This window comes from Cyprinus carpio, chromosome B2 (assembly GCF_018340385.1).
Source record: "Cyprinus carpio isolate SPL01 chromosome B2, ASM1834038v1, whole genome shotgun sequence".
Lineage (NCBI taxonomy): Eukaryota > Metazoa > Chordata > Actinopteri > Cypriniformes > Cyprinidae > Cyprinus > Cyprinus carpio.
Genome location: NC_056598.1, coordinates 25,673,412 through 25,694,728, shown reverse-complemented (window position 1 = coordinate 25,694,728; position 21,317 = coordinate 25,673,412). Strand labels below are relative to the sequence as shown.

General features: G+C 35.9%; 1 protein-coding gene across 1 annotated transcript; it reads right to left on the bottom strand.

Annotated features, from left to right (window-relative positions):
• Window positions 1-1,642: 1,642 nt before the first annotated feature.
• On the bottom strand, window positions 1,643-20,382 carry LOC109057261 (WD repeat-containing protein 47-like). The gene is made up of 16 exons (XM_042718908.1): window positions 20,199-20,382; window positions 18,686-18,852; window positions 17,533-17,616; window positions 17,165-17,249; window positions 16,056-16,159; window positions 15,368-16,012; window positions 14,058-14,175; window positions 12,142-12,323; window positions 8,354-8,596; window positions 8,092-8,152; window positions 7,043-7,200; window positions 6,380-6,549; window positions 5,830-6,000; window positions 5,596-5,727; window positions 3,246-3,464; window positions 1,643-2,984 (listed from the first exon to the last, which is right to left on the bottom strand). Exons 2-16 carry the CDS (start codon window positions 18,841-18,843, stop codon window positions 2,842-2,844), a joined length of 2,673 nt encoding a protein of 890 aa, XP_042574842.1. The 5' UTR covers window positions 18,844-18,852; window positions 20,199-20,382; the 3' UTR covers window positions 1,643-2,841.
• Between the last annotated feature and the right edge of the window lie 935 nt (window positions 20,383-21,317).

Genomic DNA, 21,317 nt, shown 5'->3' with positions numbered 1-21,317 from the left:
TATATTTGTGTGCTATAAACATTTTGGTGAATCAGTTTTTAATGAAAACTTGTGTGCTGTACAAAGTCCTTAAGGGTATTCAAAACTTCACCTGTAGTAAGTCAGTCTGAACACTATGAACATACAGCAACCTTTGGAACATAATAAATAAATAAATAAATAAATAAATAAAACTTTTGGTGAATTTCAGTATTGAAAAAAAAAAAGAATAATTATGTGCTGTTTGTACAGTAAGGGAGATATTGGCAAAATTTCACCTGTAGTAAGTCACACTTGTAACTAGGAATATACTACAACCTTTGGAAAATAAAAAAAGCCTTTTGGGCAATTACAGTAATTGTTTTTAAGAATAATTATGTAAAGTATGTACAGTAAGGAAGATATTGGCAAAATCTCACATGTAGCAAGTCAGTCTTGTAACTACAAATGTTCTACAGCCTTTGGAACATGAAAAAAAAACTTTTTGTGACTTACAGTAATTGTTTTTGACGATTAATTATGTACTGTTTGTACAGTACGTGTAATATTAGCAAACTTTCAGCTGTAGTAATTCAGTCCACCAAAAAAAAACTAAAAACAACCTAACAAAAATAAAGAAAACATTGTGGTGAATTACAGTAATTGTTTTCTAAGAATAATTATGTACTTTATATACAGTAAGGAAGATATTAGCTAATTGTCCCCTGTAGTAAGTCAGTCTTGCAACTACAAATGTACTACAACTTTTGGAACATGAAAAAAACCTTTTGGTGATTTACAGTAACTGTTTTTTAAGAATAATTATGTACTGTACTTACAGTAAGGGAGATATTGGCAAAATTTCACCTGTAGTAAGTCTGTTTTGTACTTACAAACTTCCTACAACCTTTGGAACATGAAAAAACCCTTTTGGTCAATTACAGTAATTGTTTTCTAAGGTTAATTGTGTACTGTATGTAGAGGTACATTTGCAGACGGTCCCTAAAGCAGCCTAGGCGAATATCCAGCGAATATCAAACCTAAAACTAACTTTACCGCGCTCGATTAGCGGTCGGCTGTACATCAAAACAATATTTCAAGTTTTTGTAATTCATCATTATAAAAATAAATAGCCTGGTTAATTATATAAGCGTACAAAATAGAGATTTAGATTTGAATCAAAGTTCATTCAGATCGCGCTTACCAAAGCTGCTCATCGTGGCAGATAACAGACCTTGATCCGCGAATTAAAATGAAATGCCGATCAGCCAGGTACTTTTTAACGCTCAATATACCGCATCTAACACTTAATCGTAAAATTCAGACTGTTTAACCGAACTAGTTTCACGTAAAGAGAAAAGCTGCACACTTCCCGTGGCGCCAGTGAAAAACGAAAGCACTTTTCAATGTAAATGAAATACAGTATATATAGGCGGAGTTTCATTCACTGTAGTGTAACATCTCAAGTGTAATAGGCTATGCAAATATGTAAGGTCTGCGTTTATACATAGGAATAACATTGATTGTTACTTATTCATAAACGTTGTGTTTCGACCATTTATTTTAGAAAACGGAGGCATTTTAGATTAACTTTTGACAGCAGATCCGTTTGAAAAATGAAAACATCTGTTCAATCAGCAAGAAATGAGCAACAAGTGTTTAATGCAAACGAATGGAGGCATACCAGAGAATAGGCTATTTATTCAGACACAACAGCAGCAGACTTATCCAACGAGCCTTTACTGTAGTCACTGATGTCCAAATGTGATTTAGAAAAGATTACAGGAACGACACAATATTTCACTACATGACTTCAAATGAGAGCTGCTTCAGCATATAAATGTGTCAACATGTTAGTTTGGCTTCGTTTTAAAATTAATAACATTAATAACAACAAAAACTTAAGATTAAATAATAAAATCTACATCATTAGAAAATATACAACATAAACTATCCAAAAACAAAGTACTATCGAAAAACAAAACGGGAAGTGGATGTTAAAAAACACAAAAAGTGCAAGATCATAGTATCAAACTATTTCACCCGTTTAACAAACCTATGTGCCAACATCCAAAACATTTCATTTAATGTTTTTAGCACTATGTATAGACTGACATTTATAGGACACAGATTCCCTTCATCCACATTTAAAAATTCAATACTTTGAATCATGCCATCAATTCAGAGGCACTCACCAGGGCTGCAGACTGTTTCAAGCAAAAAGAGTATAATTCAAACATTAACCACTTTAAATGAGACTAACTTGACAGCTTTTACGAAGGCAGTTTACATTAACATTGCTTTTGATATTTGCATGAGCAGCTGAATTTCGAAACAGTATTTGCAGCAGGTCATAATAATGGTTATTTTCAGGCAAGCATTGGACTGCATGTACATCTTTCACTCAAACAGATTGCATTCATACGGTTTGCAATGATACATCAAAAAAGTCTCAGATAATGAATACTGCATCTAGTTCCAGAGGCTAGATTCAAACAGGCGAGTAAAGATGTGTGGAGATTGGACACACAGAAAGGAAGGCCACAGTATAGATCATATGACACCACTGAGTCTGTGTGGAGGGACGGTTCAGTGTTTGATATAGATTACTGAATGGGAAGCACATACATAAACTAGCACACTACAGCAAAGCATCACATCCCAATATGGCTCAGAGCCATTAAACACACTGGCAGTAAATCAGATAATATGTAGTGCATAAAAAAGGTTTGCACTTATCTCAGCCATTCACTGATAAAGAACTCAACTTCCAGGAACACAAAATAAATACACACTCATAACAAACAGACTCAGAACAGAAGCACAGCGCACACACATACTGTATATACATGTGCTGTTTGCCTCTAGTGGCCAGAGCTGGCTCTACGTGGCCTGTGTCCAGAGTGTGACTGTGCGGTCAGCAGAGGAGGACAGGAAAGAGAGGTGATGTGTGTGCCACCTGCACTGGATCACTTTATCAGCATGCTCTCCCACAACGGTCAACGGCAGCTGCTTTGTCAGGTCACCTGTGGACATATACAATCATCCAAAACTTATTTGCTTTAAAACATAGTTTAAATGCTTAATTTTGTTTTTACATATTTACATTTACAAAATGTATTATTATATATATTAAAAAAATTATCTTGACTGTGGTAAGCCTGATAAAATATTTTGTGCTGCTCCTTTGGCATACATTGAATACATGGGAAAACATTATAAAAATCTGAAATTCTACAATGAAACATTTAATGAACATTAACACTGAGGGTCATCGGAAATCTCACCTTGTAGGTCAGTGATGATGACCTTGTTGTCGTAGGATCCTGTGAGCAGGTAATGAGCGCCGGGGGAGAAACGCACTGATCGGACATCGCTGGAGTGAGGCTGGTACGTCTGAACCATGCGCCCGCCTCTGATGTCATACAGCATACAGGAGCTGTCCTCCTGTCCTGATGCCAGCAGACGCCCGCTCGGGTCCACTGCCACCGACGCCACAGGACTGCCTGTGAATTCACACACACAACATAAACCACATGAACAATCACACGTACTATTACAATTCAACAGCCACACTGAACTAATCTGGTTACCCAGGAGACAAGATTTATATTCATTTTATTTCATCAAAAATGTCTTACGGTACTTCTAAATGGGGCATAAAGAAGTAAAGACGCAATATAGGCCTGGTTTTAATAGACAGGGCTTAGCCTAAGCCAGTTTTAGGCCATAGTTCAATTAGGACATTTAAGTAAATTTTATAAACATACCTTAGAAAAAAAGCATTACTGGTGTGCATCTTAAGACAAAACAAAGGCACTGACATGTTTTAAGATCAGTCAGTGCAAGTTTCTTTCAGTTGAAACAGCTCAGATTCACATTTTACTCTAGGACTAGGCTTAAGCCTTGTCTGTGAAACCGGGGGATAGTGTCATACACTGTGTGCTGAACAATTAGAATGTATTATAGGAAACAACAACAACAACAAGAAACTTTAATTACTTGAAAAAAAAAAAAAAAACTTTCAAATAAAATATGTTTAAAAAAACATTGAACAATTAGTCGTCAGGGCAACATTTCTCATTTGCATTTAGTTTAAAAAGAATAAAAATAAAATAAAAAATTATAATAAAATAAAATATTTATAAATATTAAATGTTATTTAAACAATGACAAAAACACAGGACATTATTAAATGTTTAACTAAAATTAAAATAAAACTAAAGTAAAAATAAAATATGATTCAAAATACTTATAAAACCTACATTTTCTCAATGATACTAAAATAAGACTGGTCTGAAAGTGACTTAAATCTTGTAATATAAAACCAAAATGTCAGATTGAGCACATTAGTATGAAAGATGGCGGTCACGTAATGTTTCCAGTGAATTAGGGCTGTAAAAAAAAAAAATCGAATTTCGAATATTCGTTGAATTTAAAATAAAAATCCACATCAGTTCCGTCTCGCGCACAGCCGTTGTTGTACGCGCACCGTCCGCACGGTCTCAAAAATTGCCTGCATGCGGACGGGGTGCGCGGCTGTCCGCGAGCCCTCTTGATGACGAAAATGACATAATGCGGACGGCCGAAATATACTTTGGCCTTTATCAGTGGCGCACGAGATGCGATGACGATGTAGGTAGGCTAAGTGTCATTGCATTATAATGTTTTGTTAGCCTCTCCAGTTGAAGCCAGTAGATGAAGCGCTGCTGCGTTGTTCATTCAAAATATTGCGGAAAAAGAGAACATCAATGTGGAGAAGATCTTGTTTACATCAAAACTTAAACCAAGCCGTTCACACAGAACGCATATTTCGCGCATTTTCTAGAGGTACATCTATCACTGTTGCACTCGCCTCTCGCTCAAAAGAGCCGCATGTTTAGAAAGCCATGTAAAATTAATGTAAGTTCAACTTTTTAAAAACATATCTCGAGACTTTATGGTGGGTTTTTTCCCCATCCCACTGCATCTCATGTTTTTAATTGGAAAATGTATTCTGTGCGATTGGCTTTCCGCTCTTTGTATTAAACTATGCATGCATACATGATGCTGTTTTGTTTATAGTTGTTTAGGCAATTTAATTAATTATAATTGGTTTATAAACATTATTTTAAATACTATGCACTTTTTTCCACAGGCATGTTTTCTTATGCTTTGAATAAACGAGCATTTGTAATATTTTGCTCGATGCGGCCTCTTGTGGCCTCGGGAGAGAAGCCAAAAGCTTTTCTTCACCCTAACTGAATTTATGGATTTTAAATTCAAATATAATTAGAATTTTGATAATATTTAAGTACAAAATTCAAATTTAGTTTTTCAGCCATTTTGACATCCCTACAGTGAATCAGGTCAGATATACAGTTTCCTTGCTGGAAAAACCAGGCCATACCAGCTCAAGGTGTTCAAGCTGGTTTTTGAAACATGATAGCTGTTACCATTTCTGATCAGCTTGACCTAAATGCTTTACCATGACCATTTCAGCCTTACCAGCATTTAGTCAACCGTCTAGACCAGTCTGAACCAACCAATAAGCATAAATGACCAGCATAGACCAGCTAGAAACCACGTAAAACCAGCCAACTGGTGTTTTTTAGCAGACAAAGTGCTAAAGAGTAAAACAAAGCAGGTGAAGCCCACCTGCTCCTTGGAAGGCTGTCCCCACCACTCTCACACAGCTTGGCACTCGCAGGTCCCAGAAGCGCACGGTCTTATCCTGAGAGCCGGACGCTATCATCCAGCCCCCCCACGTGTACAGAGAAAGGATATGACCTGAGGAGAGAAAACACATACAAAACACATTAGAAATTAACATATTTATGAGAATCTGTGTGTATATAATATAAAGTCATATATTTTTGTTGTTGTGTGTACCTGTGTGTCCGCTCAGCGCGTGCAGGCCCTGTCCTCTCTGGCAGTCAGTTGTATAGATGTTACAGTCTCCGGCTCCTGCACTGATTAAAATGGCCCCTCCGCTCTCAGGACCCTCCATAAACGCCAGATCTCTGATAGTCCCATCATGCATACTGAACTCCAGATCAGGACCTGAAGCAGAGAGAGTCATTGAGGATGTGTGTGGATTTAAATACATAAAGTAAAAGTCAAAATGTAACTAATAGATATCGCCATACTTTACCAGATGATTGATTACATTAAGAATTGTAAACATTTTTTTGTATTACAAGTTTACATTTATTCATTTAACAGATGCTTTTAATCCAAAGTGACTTAAAATTTGGATTTCAGCCTCAGTGCAGGAGTAAAAAAAAAAAAACATTTTGCAAAAAGATATGTTAATTGTAATTAAAATCTACAGATGCAAACAGATAAGCCAAATAGCCTAAAATCTTGAAATTGGCCAATGCATGACAAAAAAGCCTGAGGCGTCTTGCTTAAAGATTCATGAATATTTGTTTGCAATCACCTGTAGCATTGCAGGTTTCAGGGTTGAAGGGCAGCACTTTGACGTATTTATCGTTGGAGCCGGTGGCCAGTAGCTTTCCACATGGGCTCCAGGCTACACAATATATGGAGCCTTTGTGATGCTTGTTCCTCTTGAAGCAGATTACAGGAGTTTTACTTGTGCCCGAACCACTAAAAAAAAAAAGAGAACAAAACAACTACAGTCTTTCAACATTTAATGGTCAACTGAAAGATTCTGATTCTATATGAATTAACAGAGATGTTCACCCAAAAAGGAAAATTCTGTCATCATTTACTTGCCCTAATGTTGTTCCAAAACTGATGACTGACTTAAAAAAAATAATTAAAAAAAACATAAAAAAATAATAATAATAATTTTGGTTCCAAACATTTTTCAAAATATCTTCTTTGTGTTCCACAGAAGAAATAAATTCATACAGGTTTGGAATTAGCAAGTAAAATTTTAACGAAACATTACAAAGACAAAAACCATGCACTGATAAATCATTCACAGTAAGGACAGGAATATGTATTAATGTTTTCTAATAGCAGAGAATTCAAACACTTCATAGTATTTTCCATTTTCTAGTGTTTATAATCACAGCTGAATGGCTAAAATGAAGATTTCAGGCAATTGCTTGTATCCCGTCATCTATCATCTGACCTCGTGTCCAGCGTGTCAGGATAGGCACACACGCGCAGCATTTTAGAGTTGGAGCCGACAGCATACAATGTCCCTGTGGGGTGGAAGGCCACGGCCCGGACCGCCTGTGTATCCTCCAGGGTGTTGACCATCACAAACTTGGCTTTTGACTTATCTTTCTGCAACACACACATATAAACACATTCTGTATGTGAGAAGGGTTCATTTGAAGATTATATAATATTAATCCCTAATCCCAATCCCTAATCTGTGTTTGATCTGAGAAGTTTTAAGAGCTGTAATTAAACCAACACTAAAGCCTTTAGAGAGAGAGAGAAAGAAGGAGAATGTGTTATTCAGTGATATAACCTGACATATGAAATAAAAGTGGCTCATTTAGTATGAGACAGGAGTTTAGTATAAAAGAAACAGAAAGAACAATTTGCAAAAATATGCAATTTGGTGCAGTTTCAGATAAAATTCTGACAGCTTGTAAATCAATGAGATCTTTATTAAAACATATTTTAAAAAGCAGATAAATATCAGTTATCACTCTAAATCTCAAAATAATATGTTTTGAAAAGATTAAAAGAGCGATTTTTTATATATATATTTACTTTATAATCAAAGCTCCCTAGTTTTTATTGAGGGGTAAAACATACAGCGATGATCTACAAACAAACATTCCTAAACCTGATGGATCATATTTCATACTTAACATTTATCAAGGTTTTTCTAAAAATGACTATATAAAATGTATTCTTATGTTTATTTTGAAAAATCATAATAAATTACACACACACACAAAAAAAATGTGTGTACCATAATCAAAAGGGAGTGTTTTTAGAATGATATTATACTTTAGAATTATATATAAAAGACTTTTTACTTGCTAAAAAAAGTATAAACTATCAATCAGATTGACAGAAGGCATGTAGCAGATTGACTGCAAACAGATTTTATAGCAACACTGATCATGTTGATAACTTAGTGGCCTTAGATGTGCATATCAAATATGATACAGTCGGCTTTATTGGATTTATTATGTTGAGCTGTAGGGGGCACTGTACCTCTGGGCCTTTAGAGCAGGTCAAACTACTGTCATTGTGTCCAGTTTTGTCTCTCTGGGCACTGCAGGAAATAAACTCTTTTTAAAACCCCCTTAAGAACCCAAACAGTAATTACAAAAACATTAAAAGCAAGTTTCACTTTTAAAAACATACTGGAACTTGATATGACAAAAAGCTCCCAAAACAATCTTACATTATGGATGCACTGACAGAAATTTTCAAACTCTTTCAATGAAGGAAAATGATTGAATGTGAATCTCACCTCTGGGACAGTACAGGAGACTGGCTGGGTGGAGGGCAGGCTGCTTGACCTACTGACCTCTGAGGAGAGCTGGTGACCACATTGTCGGCTCCTCCACCCCCTTCCTGTGTCTGTGGTGTGGCTGAAGCGTCTCTCACTACACTGTTGTTATTACTGCCTCCATTACACTGCTGAGAGAGAGCCTGAACCTCTTCTCCCAAATCATCCATTCCCACATTTAGTTCCTCCAGTCTCTGAATAGACCTGCACACAAAAACATGAAGCTTTAGAGTCATTTTGGAGCTAGTCATAGTCTCAGGCAGCATGGCTATGGGCTGACCATGTGATGCATACCACACACACACAACATTTAAATTTAAATTTGCGTCTTCCGGTTCCCCACGGTCAGCAGAATAACTAAAAAAAAAAATTTAATAAAAAAAAAAAAAAAAAAAATAATAATCAGTTTGTCTTTATGGAGATTCTGCAAGTCAGTAACCTTTTTATTCAAGGGCTTAATCTGAAACACTTGTAACAAGCATACTATAAAGAAACATGAATGTACACTAGTACTGCTCATACAGTCACTTTCTGTCAGAGTGACCAGAATAAAAACTGCAACATGAACATAAATACAAAAACAACAAACATGAATACTAAAAGTTAAATTCCTGTTTAAATGGGACTAACTTTGAGGTAGGTTATAAGATTAATTTTTATTCTAGTATTGTCTTTTCAATCATTCCCAGTCGAATAAATAGAATCATTTTCACATGTGTGTCTACAGTGGAATTTAGTATTTCACCACACTGTGAGAGAGGATATTTTGTAAGAGAGCAGAAAATAGGGGAACTGTCAATTTTCAATCATTTCACGATCACTGAACCCGCCCGAAACGTCATTTAAAAATCATGCAAAATATTTCTAACCAATTACAAATTATTACTTATGAACATTTACAAAAAACATCAATATATGTGTCTATTGCAGTGGAATTTATTATTTCTGACCATTTACAAATGGTTGCTTTGGAAAATAATGTAAAAACCTTAAGTTACAAACAAATACCTGTAAAAACCATAAATAAAAAAAAATCATCTACTAAAATCATAATTAAACACAACTCAAATAATTAATCACTAGCTGTGCACGAGAGATTGGAAACAATCTATTTCTGGGAAAAAACAAACTCATAGCTGTCAGCTTGTGAAACATAACGTTAACAATTCTCGTTTACTTAATTTTCTTCTATTGGTCTGTGTTCTTTCCATGTTAAAAGGATTTTGCATTGTTTCCTATTTAATGTACTTTTTAAAGTTCAAACAATACAGTTTTGTTAATCACATTCAAAAGTGTAATTTGTACATTAGTGAATTGTTTAACGGTAGGCAAACAGATCCAGCCCTTACGTTAGTCACAGGAGCCGCTTCAGTGGCCAAGTGATGCTTATGCACATGATACTGGTTTCGGTTATGCACTTTGTGACAGATTTCAAGCTGGAAAAGACGCACACACCCCGCCCATTTATCAGTTCTTAATTAAAATGCTTCAAGAAAAGATGAGACCATTGATAGATTGAAATAATGTAAATACGAAATAATAATAATAATCGTAAAAAATCAAAAACACGTTTATTCATCCTGGCTTATCGACAATTAATCGTTGACACCCCTAATAAAAATCACAAAAACATAACGAGCACGGAAATTTCTATGCTTTCCAGTGGATTTTGCATTTTTCAACAATCCAATTTAGGAAATAATACTGTGCAGATCCATTGATATAAAAAATAAAAAATAAAAAAAAAATAAAAATAAAAAAATAATGGAATATATATAAAGACCAAATTGAAAACAACTAAAAAAAAAAAAACTATAAAAATATTATATATATTGATAAAAAAATTTTCCAAAAAAACACACAACAAAGAAAAAAAAACCAACAATCAAAATATGGGCTTTTTTGATGGGGGGCTGTGCCCCTGGACTGATGAAAGACTTTTTTCATTACACACACATCAAAGTGCATATAGCTTATAAAATGTATTTGTTTTCTTTGGGGATTTCTTCACCCACTTTAAGGTGCCTAGCTGCTCGCAGCACCATCTGGGGAGGCCTGAAATTCATCTCATTAGCCTTTCATTTGAAATTCATCTTAATCTCTGCCAAACACCACCCACCATTACCACAACTGGTCATTTCCCAGTGGTCAAGGGGGTTTCCCCCTGAAAATCCCCTGAAGCAGGTGGCATAAGGCCAGAACACACAGGCAACACATTTTTATTAGTTTTTAATCTATTTTAAATTTTATTTCTGTGGCTTTATAGTAAACACCTAAACTTGTCCTCACTGCCAGCAATGCTTCTGTTGACAGAACAATAAGTGTTTCTTCTGCCCTCCCTTCCCCTCTGACATGCTGCATTATTTATGGCTGTGGCCTTTAATGATGACATCACCAGTGTAATGGCACGGCATGGTTCCAAAACCTCCCTTTGTTATGATTCTGTTTTACAAGTGCGCCGTAACCACAGCAACAGAAGAACTAGAGAAGTATCTAAGCCGAACAAGAGAGGGTCCTAAAATGAGTTCAGTCCTTCTCAGATTTCAGTGTTTGCACCATTAAATAAACTAACTTTCTTGTAAGGGGTAGGGAAAAAAAATCATTTGAGAGACATACAACATCAATAAATATACTAAATATAAATAAATATAATAAAAAATACTTACAATTGGCTGATTTTTAGAGAGGATTATTGACACATTTGGAGTCTTTATTGTAAAGAGGGATGGATTTATTAAAATGTATTTTTTTTAAATAATCTAAAATCATTATGTTTAGGCTTTGACCATTCCTTAATCTTGATGAATCTCTCATCTCTTTCCATTATTTATTGACAGACAGACAGAAAGAAAGAAACACACATGTCTGTGATTCAAGGGCCATCGAGTGAAATGAAAACCCACAAAAAACTAATAACACACAAAACAAATAAAACAAAAAAAATTTTAAGGACAGCAGGGTTTAAAAATCCACACTAAAAACACAAGATTTTAAATATAACTTAAATGTAGAACTAGAAAGTAATAGGATTTGTAAAGCTTTAACTTCATATTGAGTGCTGTCACTAAAAGCAAAAGAAAACAAACCAAATAAAACATTTAAAAAAAAATATTCAAATTTTTATATTTATAATACTGTTGTTTTCTGTAAAAACTAAATGATGTAATTAATTTAGGAAAAATCCTAAATAATAAACTAGTCCACAGACTACCCATATACTACTCCACTGTATATTGTATATATTTGATAAAAATATTAATTTCAGGTATTATTTAAAAAATGGTACAGCCTACTTGTCAGGCTGGAGAAACAATTTGTCTTGGGAAGCACGAATGCAAGCTACCTACGAAACTACCCTTCCTGGTAATAAATAAAACACTATTTAAATGGGAGTCGAAAGTAGGCAAATGTAAAACCGGTCTAAGAGCATGTGTGTGTGTGTGTGTGTGTGTGTATGTGTTTGTTTTCCTTAGGGAATTCTCCTCCCACTTAGAGTTCCCTGGCAGCTCGCTGTACCATCTGTAAAACCCTGAGGTCATTCTCATCTACATCTCATTAGCCTTTCATTTGATATTCAACCTGCCTTGCTTTTTTCTCTGCATCCTTTCCTTTTTCTTTTAGCAGCATCAGATTTCACCTTGTGTCTTTGTGTTGGTAAACTTCAGCTGGTGTGATGCACATCAGTGCAGCTCTAGAACAAATGCTGACCTTTGGATGTGATGTTAGTGGTGACGTGGAGCTCTGCTAACCTGGTAAGGAAGGTTTCTGTGAGGTTGTGCTTGGCAGTGGGCGGGGCCTCATGCTGCTGGACTCCGCCCTCTTGCAGCATCTGCTGGTAAAGTTCTCGCTGCTGCTGCTTCTGTTCCAGATGTTGCTGCACACGCAAACGCTGCCTGTAATATTCCTGAAACTGCTCTGTGGAGTCCCGCAACTATGCAGAAACAGAGGAGACAAAGAAGTGCTGAGATGTCAATGAGAAAGAGGTGTGCTAAACTCTGTGCCTCCAAAGCATTCTATAGCGCCCACAGATGGGTGTTTTCAGAAAAACGCCTAGCATTTTCAGCTGGCTAAAAACGCTTTGGTAGACACACCGCCTTACTCTCATTTCACGCTAAAAGCTTATGAGTAGACAGACGCTGAAAGGGAGTCACTTTCTGGTCTGATGAACTGATTTAGTACATCACAGCTCTACAGTGATTACTACCACAGATTAAAAACCCAGACAGGAAACAGTGGGATGTTGTCACAGAGCTCAGAGCCACTGCGATTAACTTTCTGTAATCTGAGATATCAACACATCCAGACTACTGACCATTGGCCACAAACCACATATTTCTTTAAAAATATCCAAAGCATCTGGATGAAACCTCAAAGTTGATGTAAAATATTAATTTGCCTATCACATCCAAATACAGTGTTAAAGTGTTGATATACAAGTAGCTGATGTTTTATTTGTTATAATAACATACCAAATAATTTTAGCAAGCCTTAAACAATATTTAGGCATATAATAAAAAAAATTCCCAGACTCAAGGAGAGCATATTACAGCTGAAATGACCACAGCAGCTTTCTGTAAACCACAGGATATGGACTAAAGGACAGTAAATGCTTTTCATAATTAATAATCCTCTTTATGTTTGAGAAACACAGAGAAAGGGAAGATGGGTGGGTTTCCTGATGGAAAGTGACCTAAAGAGATCAGGGCTGTGTGTAACAGGGCAAACAGAGCAGAGGGAAAGCATGAAACTGATTGGCTGTTCATGTTTAATGATCCTGATTAAACACAGTCAGACTTATAACAAAGATTACAGTTAAAATACTCCAGAACTTTTGATAAAATATATATAGATTATCAAAAGTTCTGGACTATTTTAACTGTAATCTTTGTTATGAGTCTGATTGTGTTTAATCAGGATCATTAAACATGAACAGCCAATCAGATTCATGCTTTATCATCATGATCATCGTTAGAAATATGAATACAAATTACAAAAGCATCTAATCATACTAAATAATGGTGCTCTATAGCTTACAACAGACTAAATGCCAGTATTCCAGAACTCTATTCACAACAAACACTAATGGTGAATATTCTAGAACTCTTTTCACCACAACCTCTGACAGTCAACTTTTTAGAACGCTTCAAACAAGAGAAATCTGTAAAGGTCAGCATACTAAAACTAGTCACACAAAAAGAATGTGAATTTATCAATCAACATTCTAGAATATTTCTAGTGACATTCCCCCACAAACACATGCCTAGCAACAGTAGCTTGGCGAAAGCCAATCTAAGCCCTCCACAACTATGCAGTGATAAAGTGGAAGCTGAGCTTGCCAGTTATTTATGATCCTGCTCAGGGCTACAGACTGTTTCTGAGGGAGGAGAGAAAACATGAAAACGTCTACTGCTCAGACATATAATTAGAAAAGCATAATGTAAAACAGCAGTCATAAATTAATCAAAGTGTCACTACAAATTATCGAACCTGAATGCTAAATTGAAATATTATTTGTTTGGCATGTTACTTTTTCAATTATTACTTTTTTTATTGAGTTAAATTTATTACTAGTGTTTATTTTAATACTGTTCAATTAACAGAAATGTATTGAGTGCTTGATCTAATGTTCAGTAAATATCAATGGATCCATTGACCAGCAAAGTACCTCATTCTTCTCCTCAGACCCAGGGGCTGGGGCATCCTGACCCGGGGCAGAGACCGGGCGAGAGTTTTGAGGACCGGGTGAGCTCATCATTTTATCAGATGGAGTTTCAGTTCTGGAGCTGCAAGACCAGAGAGTCCACATTACTTTAGACACACACCTCAACTTTGTAATTATTTTGTTCTGAAAAGATTGTGCTTTCAAGTCATTCTGCTCTGCCACACCCATCTCAGAAGTGAATATGCTTTGAATATGCACAGTAGCATATTGTAACAAGGTGTTTTAAACAATAACACAATGCAACAACTAACAATACATATGCACTACCTTCAAAAGTTTGGAATAATTAAATAAGTTCTGAAATAAGTATCCTATGCTCACTCATAGACTCATTATTTTATCAAAAATCCAGTAAAAATATTAATATAGTGAAAATTTTTAGTATTCAAAATAACTGTTTTGTAACTTATTTTAAAAAGTAATTTATATCTAGAAGGCAAAGCTATTTCTCTAGTCTAGTCATTAGTGTCACATTATCCTTCAGAAATCATTCTAATATGCTGATTTGCTGCTCAAGAAACATTTTGTTGAAAACATTTCTGCTGCCTAATATTTTTGTTAAAACCGTGATATACTAGCATTTTTGGGGTAAGAAAGCAAAAAAAAAAAAAAAAATAATAAACACCAATAATCAACAAAAATGAACAAAAATGATCAAAAATGACAGTAAAGAAATAATAATAATGTAATAATGTTACAAAATTAATGCTTTTTTTTACTTTCTAGTCATCAAATAAAATATCATGGTGTTCACATAAAATATTAAGTTTTTATAATAATAATAAGCATTATTAATATTTCAGCACCAGTAACAACTGATAATAACTGAGCAGAAAATCAGCATATTAGAATAATTTTTAAAGAATCATCTGACACTGAATACTGAAATATTGGCTAATGAAAATTCTACATTTTTAATTTACTCAGCTTTGGTGAGCATAAGAAACTAGTTTAAAAATATTTAAAAAAAATATTAATTATTCTTAACTTTTGACAAGTAGTGTAAACTAAAATAAATAACTAAAATAATAATTATAAAAATTACACTTTTTTATTTAAAGACTTTGTGGTTTTAATAATTACAGCTAATTGTCTTAAAATCAGCTAATTTGCAATCTAATAGTGCTATCCAAATGATGCCATGGATCATATTAAATATGTACAGGTTATAGTATAGTCAGGAGTTTGCTTTAAAAGGGTTCGCCATCTTAAACTCAAATGCAGATATTTCAGGTGTATCAGGTGATGTTTACCTTTCTGGTGACTCCTCAAAGATGCTGTGACATCCTGAATTCTCCATCATCACACTGCGGTTCAGGTGGTGAAAATTAGCGAATGAGTGTGACATGGGTGAAGTTTTACCTCCGTCCGTACCAGCTGCTCTCTTCTCTTGGCCAGAGAGACCATAAGACAGGCCGTCCAGCGCTGGGTTCAGAGAGCGTGTCATGTAGGTGTCCGCAGACTGTGGGCGCCGAAGAGGGGAAGCAGGGTACGGGGAGAGCTTGCTGATGAGTGGAGTGAGGAGGTCTGCGTAAGTGGCCTTGGCAGGTTTAACAAGCCGATCCACATGGATATCGAGCATCTTCTGCTCAAATGCGCAAGAAAAGGCACTGGGCGACAGGTTCTGGAGCCAAGAAAGCAAGCTCAGGTCGAGATCATCGCAGCCGTTCCCACACAGCATGTCTATTCCCAGAAGAATCTCACTCTCTGTGATCTCCTCTCCGGTAGCTTTGCTCTGGCAAAACTCGACACAGCATTCATACAGAAGGCCTTTAATGAGAAGCTGGAATAGACGGTTGGAGCTGGCGCGGAACCCAGCCTCGCCAAGCTTTCGGTCAGCGGGAATGAACTCCGCCACCATGCCACAGGCCTCCTCAAAACAATGCACGCGTGCTGTACTCGTGATAACATACCACAACCCACCGCAAGCTCCAATAGAACAGCAGCGTCAGGAGAAGGCAAAGCTTGCTGTAGTCGTCTTTAGATGGACAAAATTCTTCCACAGCATGCAAACATTTCACAGCCTCCTGCATGGTCAGCTCCAACTGAACACAGAGAGACAGAATGAAAAAGAAGCCAGAGCCATTTGCAAACAAGCTCTAAGCAGTTTCTCAAATGGAGTTACCATGGTTTTTTGGACACAATACTTTCAATATCAAGATCAAAATGCCAGTAAATTAAGCGTAACAGAAACCATATAAAATAGTGTCGTCAAACGATTAATCGCGATTAATCGCATCCAAAATAAAAGATTTTGTTTACATAATATATGAGTGTTTGTATGAGTATGTGTATTATGTATAAATAAATACAAACACATGCATGCATATATTTAAGAAAAATATGATATGTTTATATATTAAATATATATAAAATATAATAATATAAATATATAAATGTATATACATGTAAATGTTTTCAAAATATACACTATGTGTGTGTATTTATATATATAATAAATAAACAGTACACATACATATATTATGTAAACAAAAACTTTAATTTTGGATGCGATTAATCATGATTAATCGTTTGACAGCACTTAAACTAAAGTGAGTTTGCATGTATGTTTCTCTATCTTCTGCTATATTTGAAGAAGTAATATATTGTATATCTTGTTTGGTTTGCATTTCTATTAATTATTATCAAGATAATTACTATACACCGCTGTTTTAAAGTTTGGGGTTGGTAAGATCTTTTTGAAAGAAGTCTCACCATGGCTGCATTTATTTGATCAAAATACAACAAAACAGGAATACTTTGAGTTATCATTGCAATTCAAACAACTGTTTTCTATTCTGATACATTTATATGTAACATAAAATGTAATTTATTTCTGTCATGCGAAACTGAATTTTCAGCTGACATTATTCTTCAGTGTCACATGATCTTTCAGAAACCATTCTTAAATACTGATTTGATGCTTGTACAAATGAAAGCAATTAAAAAAGCAATGCCACATAATGACATACAGAATGAATCAAACATCACATGTGACAACATGGCACCATTTCTGTGTAGGTTGTCATAGTGACACTGATGATACTCACATGTTGTGGCTCATCCTCGGCAGACATAGCGTTGTTCACACACAAAGCTTCCAGAAACTTCTGTTTCGAAACAATGTAGCGGAACCTGAGAGGACATGGAAAAATGCAGCAATATACGTCAAGTTAAACCAACAGTGCATAATTTTATTGAAATATTGATATAAATAATTTATACGGCTCTTAATTTGGGTAATATTGCTGCTTTTATATTGCTATATTCAGTGAGCGCTTAAAAAACTTGGTGTTAATGCACAAAATCATTATTCAAAGTGTAGAAGACTAAATTAATTTTCTTCACATTCAAATGCAAGTAAACTCCTACGAGATACGAGGTGCAGTTCTAGAAAGATTCTGAGCTGATCTCTCACCTTTTTCTGTCAAATTTATCCAGACACTCAAGAGGCTGAATAAACTGTAACACCTCATCCCACTGTCCATCCAGAATGAGCTGCCTGCAGGAGACAGGAATGAAAGAGAATTTGACTTCTGATAGTACAATAATAATACCACCTTCCACAACTAACAATTTACACAAGTTTAGACTATATTCAAAGAAACATTGTCCATGAAAACATGAGTTCAAAATCAAAATTTCATTATCTGATTTGTATTAACATTGTATTACACTCAAATAGTACACCACAGACAGTAATCAAGTAATCAATCTAAGTTCAGTAAGTTTAACATGGTGATGAAACTCTGAATTTGCCTTATTATCAGTCTATTGATAATAAGAGGGAAGTCGTGGCCTAGTGTTTAGAGAGTTTGACTTCTAACCCTAAGGTTGTAGGTTCGAGTCTCGGGCAGGCAATACCACAACTGAGGTGCCCTTGAGCAAGGCACCGAACCCCCAACTGCTCCCCGGGTGCCACAGCATAAATGGCTGCCCACTGCTCTGTGTGTGTGTTCACTACTGTGTGTGTGCACTTTGGATAGGTTAAATGCAGAGCACGAAATTTGAGCATGGGTCACCATACTTGGCTGTATGTCACGTCACTTTCACTATTCCTAACTGTATTCTGGCATCTTTGTTTATAATGGGCCCGGTTTCTGAAAAGGGACCCAAACTCTCGTGCACTTATTCAACGAGTAATGAGTAACGCTCAAAAGAAACACAAGTGAGTCATGGGCTGTTGGTTGATTTGAAACTTAAATCAAAATTGTCTATACTCTTACTTGAGTTTAACAGTAATGGTGAAACAAATGCAACTCAATTTTATCACATCAATGCAGCGTAAAACTGCTTTAAATAGGCAAACTTAACCATTACATAAGGTGTCGGCAACTAATATGGCACAAGTGCCAACATTGCACCACATTAGCAGTTAATTTTAACCTGAACCTTTCAAACTGGGTATGTGGGAGGGGGGATATTACAGTAAAAACTGTAAATCAAAAATGGTACTTCATAACATGCCGGCTCGTGCATTATATGATTGGCTCTGGCTCATAACGCTGCCACATTAGGTTTTTAAACTTGACTTAAACTCAGCCTGAGTATAAGGTGCTAATGGATCAAACCTGAGGAAGAGCATGTCATCTGAGTACAGGCCGTTGATGACCCCGCTCTCCTTCTCCAGGGCCAGCATGCTAATGTGCAGCTTGCGCGAGTTCAGGAAGTCCAGCATCACCTTGATGATCTCCACTTCCTTTACATTTATGATCTCCTCAGCCGTCATGGTGGCAAGCTTTCGCAGAAAGAATGAGAGAACGAATGCATCATTTAGCAGATGGTTTACCAATAAACAGCTATAACATACATACACTTTCTCAATCAACCAATGGTCATCAGGCATTGCTTAGGCTACATTTAAAAACATGAATTTAGAAATAAGTTTTATGGATATTTTCCCTCCCCTGATCTAAGGCTAGGCTATAAAATATAGGACTTTAGGGCTCCTCTTATCACTGTGCTTATGACAATGTTTCCAACTGTACACCCTGACGGCAGTCCTGGTTCAACATTAATGAACTGCATTGCTTAACATTTCAACATTTACTAATACATTATCAAAAATCAAAAGTTGTGTCATCATGAACAGTTGTATTTTATTACATAATGTTAACAAAGACACTGTAAAAAATGTACTTCTGATGGGACTTTATTATTTATTACTTCAGTTTATAAACCCCTTGATGTAGCTATAAAACACTCTAGCGCTCAAAGACTACAAGTGAAGAAGTAACAACCTTCTAATTAAAATACCAAACCGATGTTATGACAAAGAAAAGTCAACATACCAGAAAATGCTAATGTAAACACACAAAAGCATGGGAGGTGACCTGACATTCTACCAAAACAAAAACAGCCTGTTCCTCAAAACTATCACATCACATCCAACTTAACCCATTTAAAGTCATTTCGAATAATTTTAATGAAAATACCACTTCCTTAGATTTTTGTTTTAAAAACACATTATTCCTGATAGCTAAAGGAATTAGTACTATAGAAATGGAAAAAACAACTATTTATTAATAATAGATGATATTAACACAATAATATTATTCCTTTAAGAATGCTCTTAATTTGAGATACACAACTATATAAGTTTACTCTACAAAAATTGGCAGGTAGATTTGTAGTGGTCATTAAAGAGAATCTGGAAAATATACATTATACAGATCGGTCACCCATGCATTTCTACAACAAGCACAATGGTAGTATCTTATAAATTGCTTTTTCGTATTTAAACCTTTAACCTTATAGTATTAGAAGCTCATTCTTTGAACCACTAAGCCACGCCACCCCCAAACATGCAATATGGGAAACGCAGATTTGCGTAATTCCCACCGCTGAACCTGCACCTGAGTTCTTTGCAATGCATCTAACGTTATCTAACCGTTTACAGTGATTATGTCCTAAATAAGCCACATTACATCCCAGCAGGCACCAGTGAGAACGGACTGAAGCCGTTCTGTTCTAGCTGCGGGGGGAGAGTGTGTGTCGTCCAGGCGTCGCAGCAGCAGCCTCCCCGGCCTCGCCTATCCTCAAAACAACGGCGATAACAGTCGAGAAAAGCGATTTTAAACTCACCTGATAATCTCTACATATAAGCGAAGTACAGAAATCCTGTGTGGGTCCGCCGAGGGTGTGTCGACACGCACTGTCTGGTGTTTTCCCCTCCGTGTTTCAGGGAGAGAGGCTCTTGTTGTCCCTGGCGCTCGCTGGTTGTCAAGCACAAGCTTCCTCTGCCCTCTCCACCAATCCGCGCTCACGCACACGAACCCCCGCAAAACCCGCCCAGGCCCGCACTGAACTGCGTTATTCAACAAACTGAGGCTTAATGGGGATTTGTGATTAGCAGCATTATGTGCGCATTATGCTATGTGTGTAAACTATACTAAGCCGAGAAAGTAGCGGTTTATGGGGATGTTTTGTGTTTAAGTGATGGAATTATCATGTTCTAATGAACTGTAAATTATTACAAACACACAATACAAATAACACAAATTACAAATAATACACAAAAATATATGAAAGTTACACGATTAATTCCGATATTCAAAATGTATTGCTCATGGTTTAAATGTTTTCACTGGGGACGATTAATGTCAACTGACAAATCCAAAACAACAGTTGAATATTTTTCTACGTTTGAAACGACACGTTCTTGTGCAAACGGGTTTGAGATGCGTTTTCTCTTGTTTGGTGGGGTGTGTGCAGATTTCGGCCCATAGCGGGCGCATGTATCGAATCTGAAAGTTGTTTGCCATAAGAGTGTTATAGTAAAATATAGCGCGATATTAGAATCCAAGAAACTCCACACAGTGCTATTGTGTGTTTTTATGCTGATTTAAAAATAATAATAAATGTTTGTGTGATAAATGAATGTGTTTTTTTTACATTTAATTAAAATCCAACGCTTGCGTCATCAAAGGGTGTTCAACACGCAACCGTTTCCAGAATCCAACAGAACTCCAGCAGCCCAGTTGAATATTTTTGTTCTTTCTCGAATCTGATTGGCTGTTAAAAGAGCGCGATATTAGAATCCAACAGAACTCCAACAGCTATTTTTATTCTAATCTAAAAAAAAAAAAAAAATAATGTTATAAATATAAATAATTGTTTATTTTTACATTTAATTAAAATCCATCAAATAGGCCGTTTCTATTTAAAGGGTAGTTCACCCAAATATTAAAATTATGTCATTAA

Bases quoted from the DNA above. Each gene is read 5' to 3' on its own strand.
- LOC109057261 (XM_042718908.1), bottom strand. From the start codon at position 18,843: ATGACGGCTGAGGAGATCATAAATGTAAAGGAAGTGGAGATCATCAAG. The intron at 8,597-12,141 runs GTTAGCAGAGCT...TTTTGTGTGCAG, and splicing joins ACAGAAACCTTCCTTACCAG to GTCTATTCAGAGACTGGAGG. The intron at 6,001-6,379 runs GTGATTGCAAAC...TCTCTGCTTCAG, and splicing joins TGAAACCTGCAATGCTACAG to GTCCTGATCTGGAGTTCAGT.